Below are 23,847 nucleotides of genomic sequence, written 5' to 3' on the forward strand. Positions count from 1 at the left end.
ATTTGTATTATCTAGACACTTTCCATCAATGCTTGTGGGAAAGTTAAGTCAATTTTATTGGAAGTATAAAATTCAGCGAACTGCAAGTTATGCAAATATTTTCATGACTGCCGGATGTTCTTCGGTTCTAGAAGCAAATCTGGATGCCGATTTTAGTGATCCCATTGTCCCAGCGCCTCTTGGACTAAGAAGAAAACGTATTAATGGCTGGGTTGTGAATTATTTGGATCATTGCTTCATAATACCTATCAAACTCGTAAGGACGAATTTAACAAGAAAAAGGCACTACATCAAGGTAGAGCATGATCACTGCTGGATTCAGTTGTAATTCCCAGCTGCAAAATTTGCGCTGATAATCTCCATGCGCCTTTGAAACTTCAGAGCATTCACACTGGGAAAATCCTCTGAGCTGGCAGCTTTTTCCAAAGCGCAACGAAAAATTCCAAGCGCATATGGAGGTAGCTACTGGTCAGTATATTTGTTTCCAAACATGTCAGGCAGTTAAGGAAAGTGAATCCACATAACCATAAGCAGAAAACAGTTGGCTGTACTATCCTTTCTCTAATTATTTCCCACTTCTCAAAGGTTTGCTGCGAAGTTTCTTCCTGTGTGTGATGACAATCTCCTCTCAGACCTCCTTTCATTTGGTGTGGAAGTCATTGCCAAGGTGGGTGTAATATTTCTCTGTGATCACTCAGGCGGTTTTATTGACCGTCTTTGCCATGACACTACCGATCTTGGACCCCAGCCGAGAGAAGAGAGCGATGGCTGCTGGGAGCAGCTTTATGCGGGCCGCAGCACCAGCGCACATCCTGACCCCTATTCCCAACCACTTGGGGCTCAGCTCCCTCAAAAGGAAAAGACTATTGTTCCAGATGTTTAAATTCAGCATGAATAGGGTAAGCGTGAACTTCTGTGATTAAAATTGCAACATGTTACAAGGAAAGCGTGGGGAAAGATTTAACGTGAATCTGGCAACGTCATATCTCATCCCCGTGCATGGTGCTAGCTGACTGAATTCGACGTAGAAAACATTTCGCTCCCTTCATAGATGTCATCCCTCTCCTTCATTAGTTCGACCGTGGAACAAAAACTGTTAATTCTCTTGAGCATATTCTTAAAACTTCCCCCGGGCCTACAGAATTCTAGGCAGTTCTGAGGTTTTGCATTCTGTTCCTCGAGAAATGCAAATAAAAGCTGAAATTTAAAATACAAGAGCGTTGCCATCAATCATATGAGTACTTGGTTCAGAGCATCGCCCCCGCCTGCGTTGAATACATTCAAGGCTGAGACAGACAGATTCTTGATCTCTGATGGAATTAAGGGATATGAGGAGTTGGCAGGAAATTGGAGTCGAAGCTCAAGATAAGCCATGATCGTACTGAAAGGAGAAGCCGGCTGAATGAGCAGGTCTGTCGCTGCTCCTATTTCTTGTGTTCTTATTCCTTATGCTCTTCAACTCCCCGCCACCGCCACCCCCCCTCCCTCAAGCCCTTTCTCTCCACCCACCACACCCCCACCCCCACCCCCAACCTCTGCCTCTCCTGCTTTAAGGTCCTAGTTGAAGTTCACCAATTTTACCGAGGTTTTGGTCGTTCGTCGGAATACATAAGTTTTTTGTCTCCCCCTCCACTTCATCCTGATTTGATTATGGTAGCCAGACCACTTACGGGAATGTATCTACATTAATTCCGCTTTATAACGAACCAATTTGCACGGGTTCATTGAATGAATACAGCACAGAAGGAGGCTATTTTGCCAGCTCTCTGCAAGAGTAACTCACTAAATTCCACTGCTCCGCAATTTCTGCATACAACTACAATTTGTTTTCCTCTCTTAGGTAACATGCATTCCATTTTGAAAGGAACAATTAAATATTCCCGCGCTACCCTCCCAGAAAGTGCATTTCAGACCCTAAAAGCTCACTGTTTAAAATGTTTTGACCCATGTCACTTTTCGTTCTTTTGTCATTCATGCTTGATCAGTCCCCATTCCTAACCTGAAAGGAATTTAATAAAGCCTAGCCCTGAAACGAACAAATGAAGAACTTGAATCTTGACCAAGTGCAGGGAGAGCAAAGAGACAAAATGTCGCCACAAAACGTAGAAAGAAAGAAATAAAGAAAGCAAAAATAACGTCGCTAAACTTGAGACTCGTTGCTGCGAGCCAGAAATCCTTGAGATGGGTGCAAGAAGCTGGGAAACATTTGCAAGACAGGTGTATTGATCAAGAATTCTGAGACAAAAGAGTCCTAAGAAGAGCTGAAAACCAGCTAACGTGTATCAATAATGAGCTTGTTCCTAAGGCAGGAAATTCTCTTCAAATATAGGCTGGAAGCATGCAGTGGGGTAAGACATTGCCATCATTGCACAGCAGAGAGTAAATATCTTAGATGGATCTCGTCCGTTTGGCTGAGACACAACAAAATTGCGCTTTATAATTTGGTTGTGAGTATAAACTTAGTATATTCTTTGTTTATGATATTCTGCATTTATTCTTTAGGTGGATTTGATCCTGCATTCATTCTTTAGAGGAGCTTGATTACTTAAATTATTTTCAACTTGCAATGTTGTGACCATTACGATAACGTAATTCATGATTTAATCAAATAAGAAAATTCTAAAAATTATAGACTAATCCTTTATACCTCAGGACCCTAGCTTATCTAGCATACTTAGATGCAGAATGCTATGTTTTGTGGTAGGTTTACTCAGTGGGGTTAATTCTACTGCAATATACCTAATAAGTATATTATATTCTGAGATACCTGTTAGGAATCGATCTCTCCGAACACTGTATGCTTCAAAAAACTGAAGTGCATTTGATTATTTGGACACTCTGCTGCACTTTTTTTTATCGTTGCAAATTTAGTTTAATCTGTGGACAGCTACCTTTCCCAAAAAATCACCTGACATCAGCTAATTTACCAGTAAGACGCCTATGGAGACAAGCGTTATTTTGTCGACTTGAGTTTAAATGAAAAAAAAACCGGTGTTGACAGGCTGTGTCCCTCCCGATTGGTTGAAAAACACTTGGCTTGGGAGAAGTCCTGCTTGAACATTTTTGTTCTGAACTCAGTGTGTGCCTTGGGAGCAAATTGTGAAAGAACAATGCTCCCCTCTCTCTCTCTCCCTCTGGGTCTCACACGCAGCAACACCAAATCAACATTGTCAAGACCTTTTTAAATTGTATTGTGTTTCATGAAATGTCCCCTTATGCAAATGTCTGCAGATAACTTTTTTGTCTTGTCTTTTATTTTGCAAGTGTCGGCGCATCTGTGTGTGCTTGTACCTGTGTGTTTTATGGGATTTTAAAAGGAGTAGATCGTTACAGTTCCAGATTACAAATTGTTTGTTCACCAGTCTTGCAGCTTGTTTTGAAAAAATAATTTTCATTTCACAATAAACCAATGGTTCTGAATTTGTTGAATGCAACCTCGGTAACGTCTCTGTTTAGGTCTAGCTGCATCTAAATTAAACCATTGGCCATTTTGCTGAGTGAATTATAAACATTGACACTTATTGTGCAACCTGTGGAGTAGTGGAGCTAGAGAAACTGCTCACTCCACCAATATCACTCGGAACATAGACTGAAGAGTCTTGTGAGATTTTGAAAGATGTGAAACAAGTGATTGGACGCGGATTGATATAATTGGTAAAGGATAAAAGAAAATATCCCCGGGTTTCTTTTTCATTAGTAAACAAAAATGGCTTTGGAAGTTGCCAAGACTTTTCTGGGAGTGGAGGATGTAGCGATAAATTGCTTGAAATTCTTGATTAACGCTAAACTAAAAGAGTTAGCAGATAAAATGGAGGTAGAAATAGACTCAGGATTTCGCATGGATGAAATGGTTAAAGTAATTACACAGCGTTTCGAATTAAAGTTGGATGCACATAAAGTTGATGTAATGCAGCTAGAGTAAGCTAGGATTGGCAAATGAAGTAGCTTGAGATGGAAAGAGATAGAGAAAAGCAGAAGCTTGAACTTGAAAAATAAAAGGAACTGCAAAATCTTGAATTGTAGGAAAAAGGGAGAGAAGGAGAGATTAGAAATCTTGAATTAGAAATAAAAGAAAAAGAAAGAGAAATGAAAATGCGAATACCTGACATCCAGTGAGCGAGGTTCGTGAGAAGGTTAAAGGAAGAGAGGCAAAGACTAGAGAAGGAAAGATAAATGCCAGAATAAAAGTTTGGACTTTTTTCAGAAAGCGGTCTCAGGTGCTGAGATAAGCTCTGATAACCGAAAAACTATCCCGAAACCAATGCCCATTAGAGAGATGTTTACGTTTTTACAAGCCCTTCCAAAGTTTGAGGAAATGGATGTAAAGGCATTCTTCATTTAATTTGAGAAAGTTTCTAAGCAAATGAAGTGGCCAACAGAGACCTGGGCACTTCTCCTGCAGAGTTGGTGGGCAGAGCTCATGAGGTTTATGCATCATTTGTAAACGGGGCTTCTATGTATTAGATACTGTATAAAAAATTGCTCTTAGTGTGTTTAAATTGGTCGCTCAGGTGTATACACAGAACTTTCGAAGCATAATAAAACAGCCTAGGCAGAACTTCACTGAATTTGTGAGGTTAAAGCAAAGTAGTTTTGATCGTTGGATGCACGCATTAGAGGTAGATGATGCCATGTATGAAGCCCTTAGAGAAATAATTTTTAAAATCACTTCCTCCACTATTTAGAAAAAACACCGTATTCAAGAAGGTTACATCAGTTATACAGGCAGCAGAGATGGCTGACGATTATGAGCTGGTCCATAAACCCACACGCTTGTTCCGTCACCCCCACAAAGTCGGGAAGGATAGAAAGTGGGAAGTTGAAAGGAAGGCAAGTAGCCAGGGAAGAGAAGGGAACAGCTGGGAATGGCAGCGAAACCACCTCCTCGTACTGGAAAGGAAAGAGCTGGAGATCGAGGTAATACTTAAAGGCCTCCGTGTTTCCAATATAACAAGAGAGGACACCTAAGTGCAGACTGCTTGAAGTTGCGTGGGAAATCCATGAGACTGATTGGGATATGTAAGGGCGATTCAGAAAAAAAAACCCCAACTGAAAAAGCAGATCAAGTTGTAGCATTAATTACAGCTGTGAGTCCGAGTGCAAACACTGCTGTGAGATCAGGGAGTTGACTAAGTTATATGGGGGTTAAAAATAATTTTCGTCGCGTGGAAAGGTCACCCCTTAACCCTAAAGTGAGACAGCTAAACCTATAATTATATTAAGGGACACAGGAGCCAGTCAAACACTTTTGCAGGGCACAGGCATAACTTATACACCAAGAGTGCATTAAATCCAAAGTTTTAAAAATGGCATTGGCAGGCATTATACACCAGTGCCTTTGTCCCAGACATTGGATTTCAATCCAAGTGCATCTGGCAAAGAGATTGTAGATGTTGTTCTGAAATTACCTGTGGATAGAGTTGACTTAATCCTTTGAAACAGTTTATCTGGAGCGAAGGTAGTAACTTCTCCCATAATTATGGACAGCCCAAGTGAGGTTAAAGAGATAGAGCAGTTGCAGGAAAACCTTCCAGGAATTTTTTCGGTCCTTTGTGATGACCCAAGCAATGGCTCAGCAAAGTTCATTATTGGAAGTCAAAGTGGTACCACAGGCAGATACCTCGTTAACCGAACTTTCTTTAAAGACTTAGACAATCCGAGGTTCAGTAAATCTTCTCTTTTTGAGGCACAACAAGCTGTTGTGAGAAAGTAAGATGGCGCAATCAGCACAAACTGAAACTGGGGGAGTTCTAGAACGTAATTATGTTAAGAAGGGAATTTTGAAGAGGAAGTGGAGGCCGCCTCACTGATCTGATAACTGTTGTTCATCAGGTAGTTCTACCACCCAAATATCGTAAACAGGTACCATGGTTAGCACCAGGAATTCCTATGGCAGGACATCCAGGGATAGAAAAACTCATTCACGGATACACTGATATTTTTACAGGCCAGGTCTACAAAAGGATGTGATGCAGCTTTGTAAAACCTGCCATATGTGGCAGCTGATGGGGAAACCACAACCTAAAATAAAACCGGCACCATCAATTCCCATACCAGTTTTTGGGGAACCATATAGTAGGATGTAATTAGACTGTGTGGCACTGTTACTGAAGATGAAAGTGGGACTGTTAATTCCTAGAGGCCATCACATTGAGAACAGTTATAGCTAATGTCATGGTGGAGAAGTTAACCTAATTCTTCACTGAATATAGATTACTGATAGAGATGCAGTCATATCAAGGTTCCAATTTTATATAGTTTCTTTCAAAAAATAATGAGTAGTTTGGACATAAAACAATTATATTCCACAGTGTATCATCCACAGGCTCAGGGAACATTCGAGAGGTACCATCAAATTCTCAAATCAATGACCAAAGCATATTGTCATGAGTATCACCATGATTGGGACAATGGACTGGAATTCCTTTTATTTTCTACCTGAGGTTCAACAAATTAATTTACCGGTTTTAACACTTTTGTATTAATTTGTGGACATGAGATAAAATGTCCTCTGAAATTAACCAAAGAATAGTTTCTAGCACAGAGGGCCAAATCATTTATGCCAGTTTATGCATATGTGTTTCCAGGAGCAGCTCAAGGAAGCCTGCAAAGTGGCTCAAGAACAACTTAAAATTTCTCAAACAAGGATGGGCAGATAAGCCACTTGAGATCCGTACAGTTCAATGAGAGGATGAAGAGTTAGAGTTATTGCCTTCACAGGGGAACCTCTGAAAGCAAGGTTCAGTGGTGCATATAAGGTAGTTATGAGGGTTGGAAAAGTAAGTTATTTGATTGACACCCCAGAGCATAGGGAAAAGAATGGGCCGTGTCATATCATTATGTTAAAATAATACCATTGTAATGAGCAGGATAAGAAGGAGTGGGTACATGAGATACTAAGGACAGTGCAGGACGAAAGTGAAAGTGAGGCAGTTCGCCAATTGGACCTCCTAACAACCAGCTAGCTAACACTCACAGTTAGACAATATTCTCTCATACTTAGAAATAGGACAATGAGAAGATCTGGTAAGGTGACTTACAAAATGGAAAGAAACCTATAGGGATAAACCAGGGTGTGCAAATTTAGTCACACGTACTGTGGGTGTAGGGAAATCTTTACCTATAAATTTTACTTATCATTAAGCCTGGAGAAACAGGTACAGATGAAAGCAGAAATTCAAGATATGTTGGAAAATCACCCAATTGAACCTAGTTCTCCCGCAGCGTTAGTCCTTAAACATGATGGGTTAATCAGATTCTGCATAGATTACAGAAAGGTTAACACAGTAACAAAACCAGACTCCTACTCAATTTCTCATTTGCAAGATTGCATTTACAGGTTGGAAGTGGCGTGTTCCTTACTCAGGTAAATTAATTGAAAGGATACTGGCAAGAACTTTAATCATCATGAACTAAGGAGCGAGCGGATTTGGTTATACCAAATGGCCTATAAAAATGCTGAGCGATGCCATTCGGGCTAAAAAAAAAGTTCCAGCCTTTCCAAAGCCTAATGAATCAAGTTTGAACCAGTGTTCTTAGCTGTGTGCTTTATTTGGATGATGTGCTGATTTACGGCACCACTGCGAAAAATCATTTAAAAGAACTGGAAGCAATGTTTAAACAATTATAGTTGGCAAGTCTTATAAATAAACCTGAGATAAAAACAAAAAACAGCGGATGCTGGAAATCCAAAACAAAAACAGAATTACCTGGAAAAACTCAGCAGGTCTGGTAGCATCAGCAGAGAAGTAAAGAGTACATGTTTCTAGTCCTCATGACCCTTCAACAGAACTAGGTGAATCCAAGGAGAGGGTTAAAATATAAGCTGGTTTAAGGTGGGGGGTGCGGGGGGGAGGCGGGGTGGGGGGGTTTGTTGGGTGGGTGGAGAGAAGTGGAGGGGTTTGGTGTGGTTGTAGGGACAAGCAAGCAGTGATAGGAGCAGAAAATCAAAAGATGTCACAGACAAAAGAACAAAAGAACACATAGGTGTTTAAGTTGGTGATATTATCTGAACGAATGTGCTAATTAAGAATGGATGGTAGGGCACTCAAGGTATAGCTCTAGTGGGGGTAGGGGGGGGCACAAAAGATTTAAAAATAATGGAAATAGGTGGGAAAAGTAAAATCTATATAAATTATTGGGAAAAAAAGGAAGGGGGAAGAAACAGAAAGGGGGTGGGGATGGAGGAGGGAGTTCAGGACCTAAGGTTGTTGAATTCAATATTCAGTCCGGAAGGCTGTAAAGTGCCTAGTCAGAAGATGAGGTGCTGTTCCTCCAGTTTGCGTTGGGCTTAACTGGAACAATGCAGCAAGCCAAGGGCAGACATGTGGGCAAGAGGGCATGGTGGAGTGTTAAAATGGCAAGCGACAGGGACGTTTGGCTCATTCTTGCAGACAGACCACAGGTGTTCTGCAAAGCAGTCGTCCAGTTTACGTTTGGTCTCTCCAATGTAGAAGAGACCGCTTTGGGAGCAACAAATGCAGTAGACTAATTTGGGGCAAATGCAAGTGAAATGCTGCTTCACATGAAAGGAGTATTTGGACCCTTGGACGGTGAGGACAGAGGAAGTGAAGGGACAGGTGTTACATCTTCTGCGTGGGCATGGGGAGGTGCCATAGGTGGGGGTTGAGGAGTAGGGTGTGACGGAGGGGTGGAGCAGGGTGTCCCAGAGGGAATGATCCCTATGGAATGCTGCAAGCGGAGCGAAGGGAAGAAGTGTTTGGTGGTGGCATCATGCTGGAGTTGGCAGAAATGGCGGAGGATGATCCTTTGAATGCAGAGGCTGGTGGGGTGATAAGAGAGGACAAGGGGGACCATATTACGTTTCTGCGAGGGAGAAGAAGGTGGGAGGGCAGATGCACGGGAGATGGGCCGGACATGGTTGAGGGCCCTGTGAACGAACATGGGTGGGAAATCTCGGTTGAGGAAGAAGGAGGACATATCAGAGGAACTGTTTTTGAAGGTAGCATCAGCAGACAGATGCGACGGAGGTGAAGGAAGTGAGATAATAGGATGGAGGCCTTACAGGAAGTGGGGTGTGAGGAGCTGTAGTCAAGGTAGCTGTGGGAGTCAGTAGGCTTGTAATGGATATTGGTGGACAGTCTATCACCAGAGATTGAGACAGAGAGGTCAAGGAATGGAAGGGAAATGTTAGAGATGGACCACGTGAAAATGATGGAGGGACAGAGATTGGAAGCAAAATTAATAAATTTTTCCAAGTCCCGACAAGAGCATGAAGCAGCACCGAAGTAATCATCGATGTACCGGAGAAAGAGTTGTGGAAGGGGGTCGGAGTAGGACTGGAACAAGGAATGTCCCACATACCCGATGAAGAGTCAGGCATAACTGGGGCCCATGTGGGTACCCATTGCCACACCTTTTATTTGGAGGAAATGAGAGGAGTTGAAGGAGAAATTTTTCAGTGTGAGAACAAGTTCAGCCAGACGGAGGAGAGTAGTGGTGGATGGGGATTGTTCGGGCCTCTGTTCTAGGCAGCAGCTAAGGGCCCTCAGACCATCCTGGTGGGGGATGGAGGTGTAGAGGGATTGGGCATCCATGGTGATGAGGAGGCAGTTGGGGCCAGGGAATTGGAAATTGTTGAAGTGACATAAGGTGTCAGAGGAATCCCGGATGTAGGTGGAAAGGGAGTGGACAAGGGGAGAGAGAAGGGAGTCAAGATAATGAGAAATGAGTTCCGTGGGCAGGAGCAAGCTGATATGATCGGTCTACCAATTCAACAACTTTAGATCTTGAACTCCCTCCTCCATCCCCACCCCCTTTCTGTTTCTTCCCACTTCATTTTGTTTTTTTTAATAATTTATATAGATTTTTCTGTGTTCTTTTGTTCTTTTGTCTGTGACATCTTTTGATTATCTGCTCCTATCACTGCTTGCTTGTCGCTACAACCACACCATCCCCTCTACTTCTCTCCCCCCACCCAACCCCCCACCCCCACCTTAAACCAGCTTATATTTCACCCCTCTCCTTGTATTCACCTAGCTCTGTTGAAGGGTCAAGAGGACTCGAAACGTCAACTCTTTTCTTCTCCGCTGATGCTGCCAGACCTGCTGAGTTTTTCCAGGTAATTCTGTTTTTGTCATAAATAAACCTTTCCAACAGTGAATTCATGAACACATGCGGAATTTAGCTAGGCATATCGTAGGGCAAGTGCAAGTGTTGCCAAGAAACTCACAGTACAGGCTTTGCTGTTATTCCATGATCCCTAAAAAAAAGAGAAATCATGAGATTTTTGAGAGAAGTGTGGTTCTATCGTGTTTTTGTGGCAAACTTCAGCACAATGACTGCTCCACTAACAGATTAATTTCAAAAGAAGGCAAATGTTTCGTAAATGCCTTTTACTAAAGAAGGCAAAGGTAATATGGTTTAAAAAAATGCCAGAAAGCTTTTGAGAAGCTGAAGGCAATTTTCACTAATGAACGGTGGTTAGCTGCCATAACTTCATTGAAACCTTCAAGGTGGCAGTCAGTCCAAGTGACTTGGAGGTGGTTGCATTCTTAATACAAGAATATGCATTGGACGTAGAGAAACCAATGGGTAGAAAAGGGAACCCTTCGATTGTTACTTCCTCCTAAAGATTTTAATGTATACGTTCATCATGGTTGTAATGAAATACTAATATATAATGACCATAATCCATTGGCCTATGTGTAAAAGTTTCAGAATACTAGGCTGTTCTGATGGAGCTTGCAAGTATAGACCTGTTAGTGGAAAATAAAGGAATACAGTAATGGTCAAGGGACTTGACTTAAAACCACAATTGCTAAGTAGTTAACATTTAGCGTTCAGGCTAGGACAGAGAGAATGCTGAACCTTGCACCTTCTCGGGGCTTGCAAGCACCAGCAAGGTCCTGGGAGTTAGACTGGAGTGGGAGGATGGCATTAACATAGACTAAGTGTGCTCTTCAACAGATAGGGGAAGGACAGATGATCCCAGCTTAGATAGGAAGGCAGTTCTCTGCCTGGGTGAAAGTAGGGTTACCTTTGTACCAGAGACCTGCCTGTTTAATGCAAACCTATATGTTGTCAATATCAAAATCTGAAGAATGTTCTTGTATGTGACCAATAATGTATAAATATAGTGAACACTTGTATATTAGCAGGGTACTGTTTCAAGCTGCATTGAGATGGTGCCCTCCTTGCAATTGCTCGAATAAACTATCGTAACCTGTACCTGAATCTTCTGTGGTCCGTTCATCAAAGAAAGCACAACAATTTGGCACTGTGAGCAGGGCACTTGGATCGGATCCTCGGGACGGCTCTGCAAAGTGGGTGAGTATATTTATTTACCACAACTGGTTAATGCAGTAGGCCTACCCGAGAACAGTCCGGTCAATTATCAAAGAATCAAGAGGAGGACACAGGACAGGAGATAGGAGACGCCATGGGTAATAGGCGGAGCGTGCAGGCGGGCTAGCGGGGCCAAAGCCGCGCAGGAAGGCCAGACCTTTACCCAGTTGAGAGGAGGCGGAGCCATGCTGGCGCGGGTGGGGTTTGAAATATAACCTTAGGCGAAGCCGCGCAGTAGGCCGAACCCCTAAGAAGAGGAGGCGGAGTCGTGCTGGCATTGGTAGGGTTTGAAATATTATCTTAGCCGAAGCAGCGCAGGAAGGTCAGGCCCCTGTTAAACCGCGTATATGTATACCTCAGATAACTAAGTTGTTATGCCCATGCTGACGTATCGCGCAGAGATAGGTTAAAAAATAGGAATCAAATGACGTCAGGGAAACAAAATAGCGCTATGAAACTCGACTGGGAACCGCGGACTCCATTACGAGGTTCAGAGCGGAGCAACAGCCAAAATTAATCACTAAAATGCAGACGGAGGGGTGGAACCCCGGGGAACAAAAGAGGTGGTGGTCAGAGCAAAGAAAAAAGGATAAGGAAAAGAAGGATATGATGGTTATTTTCACGCTGTACCGATAGTTGTGCAGAAGGCTTAATACTAAATTCCAGTCGATTAGAGAGAGAGAAACAAAGTTAGATCCAGAACAGATCAGAACAGTGGCAGCAGCAGTCTGCAGTGACACTAATCAAGAGAGATAAACCTATGAAGGAGCTGAGGCAGTTCCGCTCTCATATAAACCAACCACTCCACTGCGCCCATTGAATACTATACCCCCATGGCAATAAACATTAGGACAAGTAAAGTCAGAACAGGTGGATTAAAGGGCGAAGAGAGTAAGGCGGCCCAGGGGTGGGGAGGGGATGAAGAGATTGAGAGGGTCATGGAGAAAGTTAAGCATGTACCATTCAGCCCGGGGGAGAAACAGATTTTGTTTAAAGAACTGCTGAGACTTAAAACTCGGCATAGCAACCCAATTTTTTGGACCAAACTGCGGGAAATGCAAGAGTTCCATGCAATCAACCCGTTGATAATCACATACTGGTGCAGGCTAAATGCCCAGGGGATATTTGGGGAAGATTACCCCTGCAGTCTAAGAGTGGAGACTGGGCGAAACCTGGGTACGTCCCAGATCTGGAGAAGGCTACGGCCCTGCACAGGGAGTTTGAGTGAGCAGTCAATGAAGCGTTTGGGGAGGGAGAAAAGAATTGAGGGTGTATAATGTCCCATGCGGGATGACAAGATTTTGCCGAAAATGTGGAAGGTTGATGGGGACCCGAAAGCTCCGCTAGTCAATTTTCTGTAACTTAAAAGATGAGTTGATCTAAGTTACAAGAGCTGCTTGTGCTGGATTGAGAGAGAAAGAGAGGAAAGGGGCGTCCCCTACGGGAGTTAATAAGCACTGACTGGGAGGGCAAGTATAAGCTTTCGTCAGTTTGATTGGCCCTATAGGCGGAGCCTTCAAGATCCCTTTATTTACCCCAATGCTATTTGAAGTTTCTTTTAGAACATCAGAGTTTTAAGTCGTTAAGTTAAGGATACAGGAATATAACTACATATCTGGAAATATATGTTTTTTTGTGTGCAAGGAAGCATTCGTATGTGAGCTTTAACGTGTTTTCTTCCGTAAATTGTTACTTGTGTGTGCAGTTCAGCACTTTAGGGTTGAATGCCCCATTTGAGATTAAAGGAAAAGTATACTAAAATATTCCAAAGTTTTGAGTATAAGGTTTGAGTTGAGATTTCTGGAAAAAAGGGTCACAATTTGAAAGTATCATGAAGCTAGACAGGGTTAGATTAACCAACGTTTGTACCACCCCCTTTGCAGACCAGCATCACCAGCTTCCAAGCTGATCGGGATTGATGCATACGAGTTATTATTCTAAAATTCTGAGCGGAAAAATTACCTGAAGTTCAAGGGATTCTAAGAGAACCAAAAGACATAAACACAAGGCCTAGGTGGTTCCAATGGATAAAAAGGGGTTTGTTCTGAAGAGATGAATTAAATATGAAAGGAAATCTGCATCCCAACAGCACGGTTATTTGAATTTGGGAAATGGCTTACTTTTGAATCACTAGGATGCTATCTAAGATAAAAAAAATGTGTCAATAAACATATGGGAATTAAAACTTGGGTACAAATCAATACAAATAAGAAAGAGGTAGTTTTACTTTTGATAGCGTAAATTACATTTCTTACAATGTTTAAAATTTGAGGTTTGGTTTGTGATAAAGTTCCCAAAAGGGAAGTTTCATTTTAAAAGGTTTGACAACAATTGGCACTAATTCAAATGCTACAAGCTTTTGTATTTGTAAGTCTGTTGCCAAAATATGAAGCTAAGTTCAAGACCTTGACATAGTTGGCAGAAATCCAATTTCTGGCCAACTTAATGAATCTGGGACAATTCTAAAATAAATCGGTCAGACAAAACTTAGTGGGTTACCTTTAAGCAAATAAGATGTTGTTTGAGAAGAAGATAAGGAAGAAAAACATGTCAATGCTTGATTTCTGTTTTAAATCTGTTATGAGAATACTTTATTAGACTTTAAAGTCTCTACAGACCACCTGAACAAGATAGGATGGTAGCTGTTGTATGTTTAAAATTGTATGAGGCAATTAGGAGAATGAGTTAGGGAAGGACGACACAATATACAAACTTTTTAAGAGAAGTGTATTTGATTATCTGGCCATCAACTGAGACATTGGAAACGCAAAGGAGGAGATAAGCAAAGATCTAGAGACAGTGATTCTCGTTGACAATAGAGAAACTAAACTCAGGAGAATCTTAGGATGATCATGGCCAGGGGAAAAAAGAATCTAAGAGGTAAAACTATGTGGAATCTGTAGGACAGGATTTGAAATGTAAGGAAAAATAATATTTAACAATAATTTACCACAGGATGTATATAGGTGAAGGGAAAACTGGAAAAAGGCTAAATAGATGTACTACTGATTGTATTAATGTGCCTGCGAGCTACAAAGAGTAAGGCCACAGGATTGACACAATGATGACAGACAGTTAAGCAGCTCCCAGAGAGAACCACCACTGGAAGTGAAGATATTGAGCCATTGAATGATAGGATAAGAACATGCAGCGTAGGGTTGTTTAAGGAATTGAGGTCTGACATGGGACAGCAGCAGGAGAGATTAAACTGGAAGGAGTGGGGGTGCCTACCCAGATGGATTCAGATCAGGGAACTCATTTCACAGGAAGAGTTAACTATAACCAGAGATTGCATATTTCCTACTAGCCACAGAACTTGGGGATAGTGGAAAGGATGAACTGAACTTTTTTTAAAAAACATCAATCACAAAAGCAGATCAAGAGACAGGGAACAGCCCAATATTCTAATGTGCCTTAGGGCTACCCCAAGCAGAACCACCAGGTTCACCCCATTTGAAATAATGACAAGAAGAGCAATGCAGTTACCCCAGGGAATCATAGTAGGAGTGGAAGATGCAGGACCACTAAAAGGAAGGATGCGAGGCAATGTAAGGGAAATAAGGAAGCAATTGCATGAGTTAATGAAGGAAGTCAGAGACCGACAGGTTATTAAGGATATGGAAACAGGCAAATCCAAAGAGTAACAATGGACCATAAGAGGTAATTAATACAGGTGATACATGCGCACTTGTGGATATGAAAATGGGAAGTAAATGGAGGCATTACACACAGTTAAAAATACATGACAATTGACCATGTGGTAACACGGAGGATGGGAGCCGATGTTAATGTCTCCACAGATCTACGATCCTGGTCGTGGGCGTATCAGTACTGGCAACAAGGTCAGGGATCATCACGGCTCATCCAGCACTGCAGGACAGCACGGAGAGTGCCGAATGTGACACGCAGTGAGGAATGATAAATGTAACAGCAGGAGAACAAGTGCTTTCGCCCCAGCCACCTCCCACACCTACTTCCACAATCCGAGTAGAGATAATTGAAGCCTTTCAGTCCACACCGACCGATCCACCTTGTCCAGGACCGACGAATGGGTTTGTACTGGTTAATCAGAAGTATATACGATAATGTACACCATGAACTGCTACCGGTAGTCTTGAACATATCTGGTATTGGCCTGCCCCAGTGGTGCCCAACCCACACCCAAGCACTTTATACAGCTCTGACGAGCCAGTTGATGACAGAAGCGGTCCAGTTTAATGGCGGGATGCAATCAGGCCCAGAGTGAGACCGAGATAAGCGCAGCCTGATAAATGACGCTGCCACTTTATTCAATACAGGGACATCAATAGTTAATTTCATTGAGGTAACAACTGTTGATCAGAAGGTCCGTGCCCTGAGCTTTAAGCTAAAGGAGATTTTAGGGCGGGGACAGAGCATCCAGGATACGCAATTAAATACAGACCAGGATGTGACAAGGTTAAATCAAAGCCTGGCTACCTTGATCGAAAGCCATGCGGGGACTATCAATAAATTAATTGAAATAGGGAAAGATATTTCAGGCGAAGCGAGCACAAATGATGTTTGCAGCACCTATGGATCTTGGGCACTGGAACAAGCCCGAGAGAATTTAAGACAAATTAATGAAGTTTATGGGTAACCAATGAGTACATATTTAATCTTTCACGACACAAGAATCATGGCTTGATCGGTTGCCAGCTAAGAGGTTTAACACGCGTATATAGAATAAATGTTAAATGTATAGTGAATAGTAATTTGCTAATATGCATTGCATTAGTAATACCTGTTATACCTATGCCAACACCCGGCAGGACATTATATAGAGTAGAAAATATTGGGATAATATGAGGGGATTACGTTATTAAGTGTCACGATATTCCACCATATGCAGTAGACATAGAAGGAAATATAATTAGCACCACATTAGAAGGGTGTAGCATAGAAGCCACCACAGTAGTATTTGTACATCCAATATATGAGACAGAAGAAGCAAAGTGTGGATTTAAAGCAGCCGCAAACTGTACAATGGAAACTATATGGGCTGCAAAAGAACCAAGCCATGTTGCATATAGAGGGAATGGGAGATATTGTATCACCATGTGGCAGAAAAGAATCTATTATGCCCCATCCACAATCATTAGGTGTGCCAACATCCACAGGTGCCAGCAAGGGTGGGGAAGGTGGAACTGGTTGAAAAATGCAAGAGAGGAACGACTACTATTCAGGTCAAGGAAAGTGTTAAGGTTCATCTGACACAGCATTTGAACCAGTTTTCCTATAAAATTCCCCTACTACCAGAGCATCTCACCACGATTCGGAGACAGGCTCAGCAGATATATAGAACTGACTATACACTGCAGCAACAGGTTAGAGCCTTAAAGACGGATATTGAACAAATAGATTCTTCGACATTGTGGGAGGACCTGTGGAACTGGGGCTCAAATGTATAGAAAAACCCCTGCATTCGGATTATCTCCCATGCCCTAGTTATACTTCAACTGTTATTGATTATTTATCTAACATATTTGATTCATCGCACCTGGAAGTTGCAAAAAAGGTGGCGTTGGGAGAGTTTTAGTAGATGGAGTAGGAATCTGGTAAGCCAGAGTTTTGGATTAAAGGAACAGATGATACAGATGGTTTGACCAGTACCCGTACCCTTTACATGCCAAAGCTGGATGACTGGCCAGCATCAATGGGTGGAGGTGCATAAAGGGCGGGGGGAGCGGACACCACTGTAGTTGGTTACCTTGGGCTAAGCCAAGGGCCATAAGCGGGGACTGTTAGGGGGAAATAAAGGAATACAGTAATGGTCAAGGGACTTGACTTAAAACCACAATTGCTAAGTAGTTAACATTTGAAGTTCAGGCTGGGACAGAGAGAATGCTGAACCTTACATCTTCCCAGGGCTTGCAAGCACCAGCAAGGTCCTGGGAGTTAGACTGGAGTCGGAGGATGGCAATAACATAGATTAAGTGTGCTCTTCAACACGTAGGGGAAGGACAGATGGCCCCAGCTTAGATAGGAAGACAGGTCTCTGCTTGGGTGAAAGTAGGGTTACCTTTGTACCTGTCTGTTTAACGTAAACATATATGTTGACAAGATCGGAATCTGAAGGATGTTCTTGTATTTGACCAATAATATATAAATATGGTGAACACTTGTAGCTTAGCAGAGTAATGTCTCAAGCTGCATTGAGATGGTGTTCTCCTTGCAATTGCTTGAATAAATGATCGTAACCTGTACCTGGGTCTCCTTTGGTCCATTCATCAAAGACACCACGACACATCTTTAAAATAAAGTCTGTCCATATTGCTGGAAAGGATAATATGATTGCTGATACCTTATCAAGAATGTACTTTTTGTAGAATTTTATAGAAATTAAAAAGATCAGAAAAAGCTAATAGGTTCTGTATGAGGATTGAATGACAATGAATGATTGCTTGTTTGTTTTTTTATATATATATATTGGATATGTTTTCCTGTGAACTTTGTAATGAAACACATTTGAAAATGGCATTTCATTTCTTAAGGGTGGAGGCATGATGGTCCAATCCATATCTCAAAGAGCTATATGTTCTTTAAAATAAATTGCAATGACATTGAATTTGGAAAATCTCCTGAGTATTTATGAAAGAAAAACTAACAAGTTCACGCTGCCCTCTCAGAAAGCTGCATTTACAAGAAATCACATGACTTCAGCTAAATGACCAGCGAGGCACCTGGGAACATAAGTTATTTCGTATACTTGAATTGAAATATATTTTTTAAATGTTGCTGCCAGGCTGTAGCTTCCTGCTCAAGGACTGTAAATGCTGGAAAACCTCTGCAGGTCTAACAGCATCTGCGGAGAGAGAAACAGAGTTAACGTTTCGAATATATATGACCCTTCTTCAGAGCTGAAGAGAAGTGGCAATGTGATGAAACTTCTACTGTTTATTAAGGTCGGGCAGGTGAATGTGGATAGAAGGCCAGCGATTGATGGAGACAAAGGAAAGATTGACCAAGATGTCATGAACTAAGCGACAAAGGAAGTGTTAATGGTAGTGGTAAGGGTTAAAAAAGTGTTTATAGTAGCGTGAAGGTAAGCAAGCAGAATGTGATATTAGCAGAACAAGGGCAGCATTGTATAAAAGAACAACATGGAACAAGAACCAGGTGGCCCAGTTGTGGATTTGTTGGGGGAGGGTGCGGTGGTGGGGAGAAAGCATAGAAAATGAGATAGAAGACGCAATAAAAATGGAGATAAAACAATGAATAAAGTACGAAAATAAGTGGATAAAAGTTTTTAAAAATGAATGTAGAAAAAAGGGGATTAAAAAGGGGTGAGGATAGAGGAGAGAGTTCATGGTGCGAAGTTGCTGAACTCAATGTTAAGCCCGGAAGGCTGCAAAATGTGGGTTCCTGCCGATTGGCCTGGGAGAAGTTCTGTCTGAACATATTTTTTCTCAACTTAGTGTGTGTTTAGGGGGAAAGCTGTGAAAGAAGATTGCTGCGCTCTCTTTCTTTCTATCTCTTTCTCTTCCTCTCACTCATTCTCTCTCCCCCTGTATTGCCTGCAAACGTAAGTGGGTGTACACCTTTGCCCATCTTAATGTAACTTGTTTCTATTTGTAAGCCTCGAAAGCTGCGACAAGCAAGAGATAACAAAGACAGTGTTTCACCCAGATCCTTTTGGAAGGACTTTCAGCCAACCACTGTGACCAGTGCTTCATCTTTGCTCAGCATCAACATCTTTTTGAACATTACCCTTTTTCATTAAAATTATTATGCCAACATCTGCAGAGTCCTTACTTGTCTTGTTCTTTATTCTGTATGTGTGTGTGTTAAAAGGTGTAAATCGTTACACTTCTGGATTACAAGTTCTATGTAAGCCAGTTTTGTATCTTCTTTAAAAAAAATGTTTTTTCCTGTAATAAATCAATTGACCTGAGTTTATTGAAAGAAGTATTCTTAAAGTCTATTCTAATCTGGGAGTAGCAGTGAAAACGGTAAACATTTTGATATTTTGGTGAGTAAATTTAACATTTAGATTTATGGTGCCACCATTGAAGTAGTGGGGCGAGATAAATTGCGCACACCTCCCACCCGAGTCGAAATATATATTTTTAGACTATATGCTCCAGCTAGAATAGCTGGATAAGGTTTTATACTTATTTAAAATCACTCCTCGTGGAGGATTAAGGCTAATGAAAAACTCGACGAGATAAATCTATCCCGCCATGAGGGTAAAGATAATAGAACCATCATAGACCCTTTCACTAATTGCAACAGTTTCTCCCTATTTCGTTTTTGCAAACCCACAATAATTCAAAGTGCATATATATGTAATCTCTTGTCAGGCATCTTCACTCAAAGGACAACAACGCAGCTTCTCAAATCAATGGATATAACTGAAGTCTTTCATACCTAGAACAATTCTTGTAAATCTATCCTGCATTTTCTCTAATGCTTCCTAACGTTTGTTGCCTCGAATTGGGCACAATACTCCGGTTGAGGTCGAACTAGAGTTTTGAAAAGGTTCACCATAGCCTCTTTGCTCTTATACCGTCTCTGAAACCTTGGATCCGTATCCCCTATTAGCCAGCGAAGGCCTTACTACTTTTCTAATCTTAGCGCTGTATGGCTCTCCAAGTCCTTCGTGCATTTATTTCACCTTTTTTTCTTAATTTCTTGCCCGTTTCCGCTCTACTAGCAAATTAGTTTAAAACATCCTCAACAGCAGAAGCAAGCGGCCTGCAAGGAACTTGATCCCCGCCTTCTTCGAGTGCACTCCGTCCAGCGTGTACAGTATAGGACCGTCCTCCCCCAGAGCTGCCTGGAACGTCGACAGAATGTATAGCACTCTCTATTGAGACTCCTTCTCCAACAGCGGATTGGTCAATTATATCCTCCCATTTCTGTACTCACTAGTCACGTGGACTCGAATGCACACTAAGATCAGCAACTGCCTTGGGGAATAGTCGAAGAAACTAGTAAAACACTTGACCTAATATGGCAGGTATTTGCGGACTTGCAGATGCAGACTCCTAGCCTGAAACGTAAGCCCAAGACATTCGTTTCGCAAACGGCTTCTCGGCTTTATTACGCAGCATATATACGAAATTACGTAGCTACTGTAAACCCTGCATCGAGAGTCACAGAACGGATATGATGCACAAAAATACAAACATAATGTTGCCCCCAAGGAGTAATACAAACTTAAAAGAATTATGATTTGGTGACGTTAAATCTATTGGAAAAAAATCTTAATTTCTTGCATGCAATTTAAGAAAACCCATGAAATGCACAATGCCGAGATATGTTTATCGACTTCCAAATTCGTCATGATGCGCTTGTGCTTACGAGGTATACAGGGCCCTCGATCTGTCCCACTCATTTCCCGCAATTCTGCTCTCATACCTTCGCTTCCACCCCAGAACCATGATGGGAGATTGTGTTTTCATTCTACAGCTCTGAAGAAGTCATTCGGACTCAATTGTTAAATATTTTCCTCTCTCCACAGATGCTGCCAGACCTGCTAAGTTTTCCAGCAATTTTATTTTTACTTCAGATTTTCAACTGTCGCAGTATTTTGCTTTTATGTCTCAGGCGTAATTGTTAAGTGCAACACGGCGTTTTCATGGAACACTGGGCAGAAGGCAAACGAATTTCAACTTATTGAGGTTGGGGAATTCAATTATACGGGAAATAGGGTGAGGGGAGGAAGGGGTAAAACATCAGAGAAATGCAAGGATGAAACCCCAATTTTTGCCTGCCACTGTCCATTTTTACCAAAGGCAGCTGTGTGGCGGGATCTAGTGCACGTGTAGTGGTAGCGGGCAGGAAATTATGAAGCCGACTGACTGCCATTTAGAGCTGTTTTTTTTACCGCTAACACGGGACGCACGGAATCCACGGAGTTTCAGCGACTCATCAGCAATAAGTGGGCGAGAGCTCAGCGGCAGGTGAGTGATGGTTCGGCTTTGAAACCATTGTGAACAGCGGCTTTTCAACTCGGACCCTGTGAGGCAGTAAAGCACGGGACGGAGAAGCTGGAAGAACTGCCACGTGATTGGAAACGTCGGGAGCAGATTACGAAAATTATATCTTTGCTGTGTAACACATGACAGCAGAGTTTGGGGATCCAGAAAATTTCAGGCCTGTACGCAGCAATGAGGAATGGGTCAAAGCATTCACATTTAGTCTCGTCCGGTGAGGTGGAGTGTGGGGCAGAGAGAAAGAGCTGAACTCACAGGACAACACCCAGAGAACAAGATGACTCATGAAAAGGCGACGCCGACGAGCACGGCCAAGACTGCCACGAATGGAGGAATATGATCGTAAAAGGCTCTACCATGCTCTACTATAATGGAAAGGACACTGCTGCATGGAAGTATTAAACCGTCAAGCAGATGGTTTCGGAGACAAAAACAGAATTACCTGGAAAAACTCAGCAGGTTTGGCAGCATCGGCGGAGAAGAAGAGTTGACGTTTCGAGTCCTCATGACCCTTCGACAGTTCTGTCGAAGGGTCATGAGGACTCGAAACGTCAACTCTTTTCTTCTCCGCCGATGCTGCCAAACCTGCTGAGTTTTTCCAGATAATTCTGTTTTTGTTTTGGATTTCCAGCATCCGCAGTTTTTTGTTTTTACAGATGATTTCGGAGCTCTGCATAATACTGTATAATCATTTGAGGCCACAGCGATGTGTTCGCTATCCATTGCCTTTCGCAAGAAGGGGAATCCTCACCCTCAACATGTGCATCTCAGAATCATTCCACGGGCCCTCTGAAGACATCTATGGGATTTCCCTTTCAGCGCCCCTCGCTGCCACAAGCTGTTAATGCATGCCTTCCACTGGAAGACAAACTAATTCATGTGCCTGCACACAGACCGGGCCACAAAGGCGAAAGTACAGTTGGATCCGTGGCCATCGCTGAATTTCGATAAATGCAGGTGGTCAACGACGGCATGAATGCTGCCAATAAGTCCCATACACAGCAGCCTTCATCAACAGGAAGGATTTTCACTTGCTGATGTATTCTAGTAGAAGAGCACTGTAAATGGGCCCTGCATTTGTGCGCAAGGTTCGCGGGATTCACCCACTATTCTTACATCCTTAGACAGTCCTAGGGGCCCCACCTTCGCAAGGCACCTAAACGCCTGTCTACATCGCTAATGCATGACAAAGGCTATACCCTGAACCGAGAGCTCCTTAGAATAGTGCTAAATACCAACGCAGAGGTCGAAGAAAATTAGAACTAGTGCCTGGTGACTGCTAGAACATTTACTGAACAGACCAGAGGCCTGATGAACATTAGATTCTGGTGTATGGATAGTTTTGGGCGTGGCCTGTAGTACGGACCACCCAGGATCTCACATATTCTCGTATTATGCCGGGCTGTGCACAGACGGCAGTAGCATTGAAGAATGAGAATCTCCTTGATCTTTCCACCATGTATAAGGAAGATCTGAATGGGGTTACAGACCAGGAAACCAATGTTAAAACACTTAAGGGACCAGTAAAAATGGGCATTGACAGGTATGTCAGGGAGACAGACGAATTTCTCATACCGACATGCTTCTCCTCAGTTTACCTTAAATGCTTGTGTATGCACTTCAGTTTTCGCCCTTATACAGAACTTTTAGTCTTTCTTTGACTTCCCTTGTTATGACCACAGCCAATGTAAATTGCTGTGCAAATCAAGTCCCAGATGGAAGCTTGACTTACGGGCCATAACTTTTTTTTTGTATTCAGAAACTGAGCAGAATTACCGAGCTCAGCGGTAAGAGGCCCAATAGCACTTTTAGGTTTTTAAAAATTAAAATTAGAAGTTTCATTAACAAGATAGAAAAGAAAACTTAACCAAACAAGATTACAGTTACACAATTACGGTTAGTCTTACAAAACATCCCCCAAAGCTCTCTGCTTGGTCAACACAGAAGTAACCACTTTCCAGGCAAAACTCCCTTTCGGATATTCAAATATACAATCTGGCATTATTACACAAGGCAAACTGCTGTAGCTGCTATAAAGGTGTACCACATGACCTTTATCCTCTTCCACTCCATGCTGGAATTCATTTCAGAATAAAACTGCTTGCTGCTGCTCAAGACATGTGTGTATTCTCCACGATTCAAACTGCTCCAGTTAACTCCAGGTAACTCCAGCTTAACAGCTAAAACCAACTGTCCACAGTAAATCTAATATAACGTTTTTCGCTTTCATCTCCATCTAATTGTTTTCAAACCATTTTAAAACTCAAATCCTTCCAAATATAAGATTTTTCATTTTCCATCTTGTCTTTGATTTTCTGTCAATAAAATATCACATCACCACTACCTGATTAAGCTATGAACTCCTGCAAGATGCAAACATTTTCATTTAAACCTCTGACTTCGTTTGAAATTCAAACAACCTCTCAATTTATCTAAAAATGCAAATGTTAGATCTAATCTTAAATCTTAAACTGCACCTTAAATTAAACGCCCCTATACTTTTTATGTTTCCAAAACCCCATGTAACCAACTATTGCCCAGCTTAATTAAATCACACCCACACACAGGCACTCAGCCTTCA

At 42.1% G+C, this 23,847-nt stretch overlaps 1 protein-coding gene across 1 annotated transcript in view; it reads right to left on the bottom strand.

Annotated features, from left to right (window-relative positions):
* The window catches only part of LOC121281394 (cadherin-23-like), a 125,375-nt gene extending 103,174 nt beyond the window's left edge, over nucleotides 1–22,201 (bottom strand). Inside the window, 3 exon segments of the mRNA XM_041194338.1 lie at nucleotides 11,192–11,278; nucleotides 21,158–21,289; nucleotides 22,162–22,201. Coding sequence (XP_041050272.1) covers nucleotides 11,192–11,278; nucleotides 21,158–21,289; nucleotides 22,162–22,201 — 259 coding nt within the window.
* Nucleotides 22,202–23,847: the final 1,646 nt, after the last annotated feature.

Source organism: Carcharodon carcharias, chromosome 8 (assembly GCF_017639515.1).
Source record: "Carcharodon carcharias isolate sCarCar2 chromosome 8, sCarCar2.pri, whole genome shotgun sequence".
In the NCBI taxonomy this organism is placed as follows: Eukaryota; Metazoa; Chordata; class Chondrichthyes; order Lamniformes; family Lamnidae; genus Carcharodon; species Carcharodon carcharias.